Consider the following 9,496-nt stretch of genomic DNA (forward strand, 5'->3'; position numbering starts at 1 on the left):
CCTTTTAACAGAATCTTTCTGGCAATTGTGCTTTTCAAGAGTGGTTGTGTTCAGCTTAGCACTCTGACTAGCGTTCATCACAGAGACCTTGCTCTTGTACAGAGCATGTTAAAGTTCTAAACGCACATGTGCATTTGAATTGGATATTCTGTAATAGCTTGCACACTATCTTCATTCTTCAAGGCATTCTACACTTAAAAAAAAACAGAATAGTGTAATCTGTATGACTTTAGTTCTTCTTTTGTCACTTGCTTCTGTATATGAAACCCTTCTATACAGAGGAAGGTAAAAGTTAACTCAGTGGACAGTCAAGTTTCTCCTGTGTAAAATGTCCATACCAAAGTGTAACTATACTATTAACACTTAATATTCATACATATATTTTTTCAGTCACATATGTAAGCCATAATTCAGAGTTATAAGCAGAAAATGTGTGTGTTTATGTGTAAAAGAATGTTCTTGCAATGCTCAGCAGCCTGTTTGTGGCTTTCCCTGCCCAAATCTTGTGTGGCTTTACATTGGACAATGTTGCTCAGTAGATACTTCTCTCACCCCTCATTTTCTGTAAAGTCTCTTTCACTGCTCCCCAGGCATTTCAAAAGACATATATAGGCCTACTAACTTACCAAGTTGATGTATTTCATTTGGGAAGACATGGTGTGACATATTACACACAATCCTTCTTATGTGTATACTGTCCAAATACTTGGATTTATAGTTGAAATCAGTGGGGTCAGGATTCACCACAAGACTACACTAATTTCTGTTAGGAATACAAATTATTGTTAAAAAAAATTCACCTAGTCTCTACCTGTGTACTAAAGTATTTTAGTGATTTTTAGTTTAAGCCTTCACTGACAAGTGGTACTTCAAGCAGAATTAAGACATTTGTTTCATACTTTAATGACTGAATGTAGTTTCTCTATGTAGCACCATAACTCTTCTTCTATCTAGAAGAACCCTTTTTAAAGTGAAATACTCAAGAATGTTGACAGAACAATAATGAAAAATACTCCTCCATGTGCTTTCTTTGGGCGTTCCTTGTAGCTAAACCCTCTTTACACAACCCCAGGAATTTATACATGAGCACACACACACACTTGTGTGTGAACAGCTCCAGATAACTGTGTTTAGAACTACAAAAAGTAAATATACTATCTCTACTAAGATAAATACTTTGGGGTTATCAAACTATTATCTGACGAAATAGCGTTTGCCACTTTTATTTGAGAGAGAAAACAAAATCGCCGACTGAATATGATGATGACATTATTTTTGCCAGAAATATGTAAATGATCTCAAGTGTTTATTATTTATTTCACCTCTGCTGTCCACCTTTCTGTGGTAAGGCAAGAAGGTTTAACTACCAGGATCTACTTTGACTCAGAAGAAACATCAAGTTTAAGAAAGCATATTGAGGGAGAAGGGCCTAGGATGCGGGTGTACTGCACAGCAGCTCTCGGTAGTTTTACTTGTTATTCAGAGTTAAGACAGAGAATAAGATAAGCTATTGAGGAATTATGACTCTCAGCAATATTATATTTCTAAGCTTTGAAATGACAGAGATTGTAAAATTCAATATTTCAGTTTCTGGCAGATCACCAAACTAATTCTTGTATATATAACTCAGGGATAATTTTAATTTTTAAGTAGCTAAAGCATCTCTTTATATATACTGTATCTATTACATGTATGCTAGGTAGAAGATATAGAAAAATTTATTAAGGCCTATATCTGGATGTTGTGCATTCTGAAAATTCAAGAGAAATTTTGAAGGAAGAATTGGAAAAAATTCACATTTAATTTCAAGAAAACAGATTAGATAGATAATAATAAGTAAAAGGCATATTTAAGATTGTCAAAGCTGAATGTCAAATGCCTTCATCAAATGATTATGTGTATAATGGCTCACAATTTCCACATGTAGATACTTGTTATAGACACGTGTAGCTGCTTAAGTGTACCCATTAATTGCAAACACTGGAATACAATCTGTTCTTGTTTTATAGTGCTTTCCTACAGGCATATCAGAATGAGATAATATTGAAGATAAGATTAAATCTAGGAAACTGAAGTACCAAATAGTTTAACTCTTTCAGAGACAGACGATTAAAGTATTTGTCTTTTAGAATCTGAAGAGAGGGTAGACATACAATAGAACATTTTAAAATATTGCCTGGAATGAAAGTAGAGAAGATTGATATTTTTGTTCTTCTCTTTTCCCTTTCAGATGTTCATATCCTTATTTCATTTAACTGGCTCATAGAAATACAGCAGGATTGTTCTGGGTTTTTTTGAAATAACTCTTTACTGAATATGTCAACAAGATAATATATAGTGTATAGTGAGGTTTTGAAGTTAACAATGCGTGCAACATGGCAGATTGCAGAAAACAGATAATGCAGATTTCAAACCATCTAGTTTTCCATGTTAAAAGATAGAAAGTATACCAAACACAGAGCAGAATCAAATGTGCAGCTAAATCAATTTTAAGAGAGATCATCTTCAGATACTTGGGACAAAGTGATGATAACAATTTGTTTAGTAGCTTATCTGTTTCTGACGATCAGAATTCAGCTCTCATGGGTCACATTTCCACAGAGGCCCAGCACAATAAAAGCTTGCCAATCTCTTTTCATACTAGTTTTCCAGATGGACTACTAGCCAACATCCTTTTAAAGACCAAGACATTATCTGCTGTACAAAAATTTAATGCCAAATGCTTCAGTATTTCCTGTAGTATCATCTGGGATACAAAGTGCCCTGTTCATGAGAGTTCAGGGAAGGAGTTATCATCAGCTTCCTAGGATTATCTCTGTGTTTAGAAGAGACCATCAGGCAGGATTTGGTGAGGCTCAGATCCAGTAACTTTTGGTTTTGGCACTCATTTCTGTTTTGTTTTTCCACTGGGCTGGAAAAATAAGTTATGTGTAAAACCATTATTCTCATGTTCTAAAGAAAAACTTTAATATCTCCATGTTAAATTTAAGGTGAAGAAGTACTATAAATGGAGAATTCAATGGGAATTAACCACTTCACTGTCAAAAGCTGAGACTGAACTTTCACTTCAATGTCATTAATAAGGTGACTTATGTAGACATTTAAAATCATAACAATACAATATGCATAAAGTTATTTTGCTTAAAAAATTAAAATTGATACATTTCTCAGAGGAAGAATTTTCTGTCATGAGGAGAGAAAATGATTAAAAGAAAAATTTAGTTAAACTACTCTAGTAGTAAACAGAATATGCTACTACATTTTTTTTTTGTTTTACATTACATTCGTTGTAGTCCTTTATTGGCTTACAGGGAAAACTGCTAATATCTTTTCAGTCCAAAGTAACCCAATCTTTAAATACTGTTGTGAAAAAATTCAGTGATCATGTCTCCAATAAGAACCTGTTAACCTTACCATTTTGTCTATGCATTTATCAGGTGCTTGTTTCTGCCAGCAAGCCACATGAAAGGAACACTTGTTAGAGTGACATGATCTGAGGAAAGTAAGACCTTTTTAAATAAATAATCCTTCAGAAGGAACCCTAGCACTGGGCACAGCAGTGTTATGATACTGCTTTAACCTAATGTCACTTTAAACTCTTTATTCCTCTCATCAATCTTTTCTGTATATTTATGTTGGCTATTAGCAGTACACAATAGAAGTTGGGTGAGATTTTGTCTGTAAATCACTCACTTGCCCCCAGGCCAAATGAACCTGTTTAAATCAGGATGTGGAAGTGAACATTTAGACTGAGTTGTATATGCACACATTTCCAACTTCTGTATTACCCTTTAGTTAGTATCTGTAGTCAGATATTTGCACTAAGTGAAGACAACCCCAGTTTTACAAAGCCCAAGGAAAAAGCTACTAATCTTAAACTGCATTGCCAAAAGACTGTCTGGTTTTAACTCTGGCTTTTTCCAAATAATTTAACTAGTGAAAATTGCCCATTAAGTATGTATCTAGATGCGACCTGAATTGAAGTCTCAGTTTTTTGTGAGACTGGCACTTTGAAAAGTTCCAAACTGTTGTAGGTTGTAATACATTGTCTTTTGCAGGTGGATAGCCTCTGGAAAGAACTAGAACTGGGAGAAACATTCTTCAAATGAAACATAGAACCTTTCAGTTGTCGACAACTGTGATTTTTTTTTAGATAATACTCCCAGCTCCATACATGAATTTTGGTAGACGTGGCTTGCTTACTTTTGTTTAGAAGAGTATTTATAGAAAACAAAACTTATCAGTATCCCATACTAATGTATGTATTCTTCTTCATACTGAAAAGAGGCATAGCCAATGCTACCTTTAATATAATTTTGATTTTTGATCTATGTAAACAAGTAATAGTCCATGGATATATATATTTCATCACCCAAGATCAAAATGAACAGTTTGTGAATGCCTTCTGTTTTCACCTTCTTAGGACATTAACCACATTTCTTGTCATTAGTTTGGGCTTATGGATCATTCACCTGCAGTACGGCTGAACTCCCTGAATAAGTAATTTGCTACAAATAAGGCATCTAACTCATCTTGAAACTATGGTATCCTGAGGCCTAGAACAGAGCATGTTCGTCAAGGAGGACAAAGATTCCTCCAGCATCACTCAAAGCACAAAATTCTAGGAAGCATGTACTTTCAGAGGATGCCTTTTGAAATTAAACGCACAGCTAGTTATTTCAGTGAAATTAAATACTATATCTGCACCAATGGGAATCTCTGGCTTGACTTAATTTCAAACAAATCCCAGCATGCAATGGAAGCGTGCAGAAGCACAACTATTTGCTGCTTGTCTTGTGGGCTTTGGCACTTAAAACATATTAAACAAATAGAGCAAAAGCATCAACCTTCTCACCACATTCTTCAGTAACTAGGTCACAGAAAAAAGCACTTGCATAGATGTTTCTACCTAAAATTACACCATTTGAAATCTTATGGCAGCATTTTATTCAGCAAAATTTCAGTGACTTTATCATTACAGTAGCCACACAGGTTGCCTAAAATACCTGTTATAGCTGGATAGCAAATATACAGAATATAGAGTAGAATTTCAAAATGTGATTATAAAAGGTGTTGGGGGAAGGACATGTTTCCTTATACAATGATTGTACTTTGCCATCAATCACAGCTGGATTAATTTTGCCATTGCAGAAAATGAGTGTTATCTTGCCATTTAAACTTCAGAAACTGCACACTCACAGACTGCTGGATTTCAAGAATGGGTTGAGTGAAATCAGCAAAGGAAAGGGTTAAAACCCTCTCTCCCGACATAAGCAGTCTCATAAAGTGACAAGTCTAAGCATTCCACAGTGAAGGTGCTTCAGCCTTTACTTCCAAACCACTTGTAACAACTTCTCTTTGTCCCTAGTTTGTCACTGTAAAAAATTTTGTTTCCCTGCTCTCTCAGGAAAGTTTTGCCTCTTTCTCTTTTTCTTTTTTTTTTTTTTTTTATATTCTTGTTGTGAACTTCTGCTTCCCAGGAGAAAGTGAGCCACATTATAAACCAAACAAACTTAAAGAAAGAATTAGATTCCACAACTGAGCTGGCAAGAAATCCAGAGTTCTTGGCAGTCACGGAGTCAATAGAACATTACATAATTTTGAGAGCAGCGTCATGGTTTTAATACAAGAGTGATGTTTTACATAGTGTATGTAAAGCTCAAGGACTCAAAAGGTATTCCTGATAAAACTTCCAGAAGCTTAAGATAAAAGAAGAGTAATTCAGAGGGACAATGTTTACTTGTGTTCTCAAAACTCCTCAGCTAATGAAATGCTTAGTTAATTCCATCTCTGTATTTTTGAATGGGGGAAAAAAAACCAAACCAAACCAAACCACAATGACCAACCAAACCAAACCAAAAAACCCAATAAATAAACAAAACAAAAGAACCAGGATCTATCCATTATTTTCCTTGCTGAACGTATTTCAGTTAATAATAAGCCTGGAGGCCTCTACAATAACAAATGCCTTTTTAGAAGAACTCTTTTTTTTCTGTTTGTCTATTTTTTCTCCTGGACATAACTGACCCTAAATCAAACAGTGCTTGAACTAGACAAGGCAATAGCAACCTTTCCATTGGCATCATATTTTGCATCATGTTTTCAGCAATTTGCACTTTTAGATTCCAAATTCTACATGAATACTGCAGAGCTGGGAGCATTCAGAATTTCCCTCATTCAAGCTCTAAATCAACATGCAGTGTCAACAAATGCTGCTCTATGCAAGAGGTGTGCAACTTTATGACAGCTATCTGTTACATACTGATAACCTTCATCTCCCGCTGGGAAGGGTCAGAGAATGCCTAAAGCTTCTTAGTCATAATGAAAAGCAGGAACTTTTTCTATCATAAAAGGAGATAGTATTGGGGACACTTTCAGAGTAGCTTTTTCAAATAAGAATCAAGGCCACTTTGAGTTTGATACCAAGCTCTGTCTACCTTTCCTGCTGCAAGTAAATTGGGAGAAAACTAATGAAATAAGAAAGTCATCTTTTTGGTAGCACTCGAAACTCCAGCTTTCAGTTGGAGGTAGGAAATGCAGAAATGACAAAGGGGAATGGAAGTACTTCCTGTTGTCTGAAGCTGAACAGCAACTGCCAAGTTCAAGTCAGAAGAGTTGTACCCATTTTATCTGAATTGCTTTTGTCTATTCCTAGTGACCTTGTTTTAATATGCACTCAGTTTTCTGTACTACAGGATATCAAGAAACAATATCCCTCAGACAGCTTCGACAGCAAAGTGGTTAATGTTTGAAGAATGAATCATTCTTTCCTTTGCCATGGTGTTGGGTTCTTATTGTACAACCCTGTACAGTACTTAGCAATATTTTTTAAAGATTTAAAAAGCAAAGAGTTACAAAACCATTTGCAATTTAGTTGAAATAGAAAAGATAGCACTTTTTTTTTTTTTTTAAATCCCATTATATAGTACACCGTATAAATTACAGAGTATTCAAATGCATAAATGCATCTGTGTAACATTTATCAAATGTAATTTTTTCATTGTTGTCAGAGGGGGTATTTTTGTTCAGAGTTTTTTCCTCTTTGTCCTAGACTCCCCCATCTCCCCTCACTATCACGTATGACAGTGCTCCAGGTCTGAGACGTTGCTGTTGCAGTATCGCATGTTGTTAGGGATGTGGCAGTCTGTGTAGTTAATGCCCCCGTTTGGGGTATAAATGGGCTGCAGTCTGAAATCTCCTTTAAGGAGCTGATCATTATTTAAGGAGACAATCTGGAAGCTGGTTTCCGTCATCTCCAGGATGGAGTTGTCCTTCTTGGTCCCTGCCTCACAGTAGTCATCTTTCCGACGGCCTCGGTTATATTTCCACTTCTGGGAGGTATAACGCCCTTTTTTGTGCATGTGCCAGCAAAAAATGCTGAGCAGGACCACAAGGACAAATATCACTGCACCCCCAATCAACCCTGCCAGCAGAAAGGGGGAGCCCAGGTTCTGAGAAGTTGTCTGCTCATGGCTGGAGGGGATGTTGCTGCCATTGTTCAAAAAGGAAGCCTTGGTTGTAGCTTCTGAACAGACAGTGTCTTCTCCAGTTCTGTAATTGTTATAAGTATCCAGTGGAACCACACAAATTCGATAGGTGGATTTGGGCTCTAGATTTACCAAGCTTAAGTGTTGTTTTTCACCACTCACTATTCGTTCCTGAACAATTCCTCCTACCAGACTATGGCCCATTTTAACCCATGTAAGTTTATATGCCATGACTGTAAAAAGAGATATCCAGTTAACTTGGATGCAAGTGTCATTCACAAAATGGATGGAGAGCTGAATCCGTTCAGATACAGGAGATGTCACCCTTTCTCCATCCTCCCTGTCAGGCACAGTTGGGAGTGTAGCTATGGTAGGAGCGAGAGGATAATATTTGCTGCTTGGGGGAGGAACTGATGAGGTGGGAACTAATGTAGTTGGCACGGCTGTATCTGGGGCTGGGGTGATGATAAGCGGCAGGTCAGGGGTGGTGGCGGGGCATGACAACATATTCATATTGAGCTCCCTGACTGCCATACCTCGGACCTGCTCTGGTCCCTGGCACATGAAACCCCGTACATTGATGGAAGCAGGAATAAATTTGAGCCATTCAGTGACCCACTTAATACTGCAGTCACACAACCAGGGATTATTCCTCACAGTGAGTTGCCTCAGGTTGTGGAGATTATCAAATACCCCCTTTACCAACATCCGAAGCTGATTGTTGGAAATATCAAGACGTTCCAGTTTATGGAGGTTTGAAAAGGCTGTAAGTGGTATATGGGTTATCTGGTTGTCCTGCAAGTAGAGCCTTAGCAGATGTGTACCTGGAAGATCAGGAGGAGGGTATGTGAGTGAATTCCGCACTATTGAGAATTCCTTGAGCTTGGAGAGGTGGCTGAACGTGCCTTCAGCTATGCCTTTGTTAGTAAGGAGATTGCCGTCCAGAATCAGACGCTCCAGGCTTGTAAGGTTCTGGAAGGCCAGGTCTGAAATGACAGCAATTCGGTTTTCATCTACTCGAAGCTCTTGTAAGTCCACCGGGAGGCCTACTGGTACGCTGCTTAAGTGATTCTTGGACAAGAACAGAAGCTTGAGGCTAATGGCTTCCCGGAATGCCCCATCCTCAACACCAACAGTGGAGATGGAGTTATCATCCAGGTGAAGCTCTTCCAGCTTCAGAAGCTGAGCAAGGGCTGCCCGAGAAATGGTCTGAATGTTGTTTTCCTGCAAGTGGAGAACCCTGACATTCTTGGGAAGGTTCATGGGGAATTCATCCAGTTGGTTGCCATATAGGTAGACTGTGTGCACAGACTGAACATTGTGCAACTCTGCAGGAAATCCAGCATTATTAATTTGGTTGTTATGGAGGTAGAGGACGGTTACACCCTCCGGTATCCCAAGAGGCACTGAGGTCAAGCTTCGTTCATTACAATAGACAAAGTTTCGATCACAGCGGCACACTTTTGGGCAGGCCATAGTTTTGGAGACCTGCATGTAGAGCCCCAGGGAAAAGATAAGCCATGACTTGATGAGAACAGCCCAATCTGTGGGCCTCATTCTAGTCCACAAACCCATTTCTAATTTAAAGAAATAAAGTAGCAAAGTGTTAAAGAATGGATAACAATAATAAAGCACAGGTAGCAAAATCTCAGGTCATTAAAATTGGCTTCTATTTATGTCCAGTGTTCAAGCCAGAGTTGAAGTCCTGGAGGCTTCGTATAAAATAATCCTTTTACAGTTCGCCTACCTCCTACTTTTTTTAAGAAAGCAACAGCCTTATTAGCCAGGGTTACAAAGTTTGTTGCCTTCCTCCATGTGTGCTGAAAGAAATAATAGTTGTGTCTTTGCAGGTGAGCAACAGATTAATTTAAAGCTACCAAAAGTCGTCTTTCTATGAGTTGCTTGGAGGGATAATAATTCCTTTCACTGAAGTCTGTTGGTCTTACACTCAGCTTTCTGAAGTCCGCGAAGCCTTCATGTCAGCTATCTGCCAGGTTTGGTCTGCCTGT

General features: G+C 37.8%; 1 protein-coding gene across 1 annotated transcript; it reads right to left on the reverse strand.

Moving 5' to 3' along the window:
- Positions 1–6,370: 6,370 nt before the first annotated feature.
- On the reverse strand, positions 6,371–9,062 carry FLRT2 (fibronectin leucine rich transmembrane protein 2). The gene has a single exon (XM_008950035.1). The coding sequence runs from the start codon at positions 9,060–9,062 to the stop codon at positions 7,074–7,076; it is 1,989 nt and encodes a 662-aa protein (XP_008948283.1). The 3' UTR covers positions 6,371–7,073.
- Between the last annotated feature and the right edge of the window lie 434 nt (positions 9,063–9,496).

The sequence above is a fragment of the Merops nubicus genome, unplaced genomic scaffold, assembly GCF_000691845.1.
Source record: "Merops nubicus isolate BGI_N331 unplaced genomic scaffold, ASM69184v1 scaffold22291, whole genome shotgun sequence".
Taxonomy (NCBI): Eukaryota; Metazoa; Chordata; class Aves; order Coraciiformes; family Meropidae; genus Merops; species Merops nubicus.

What these genes read in the sequence shown, in the direction of transcription:
- FLRT2 (XM_008950035.1), bottom strand. Translation starts at nt 9,062, where the DNA reads ATGGGTTTGTGGACTAGAATGAGGCCCACAGATTGGGCTGTTCTCATC.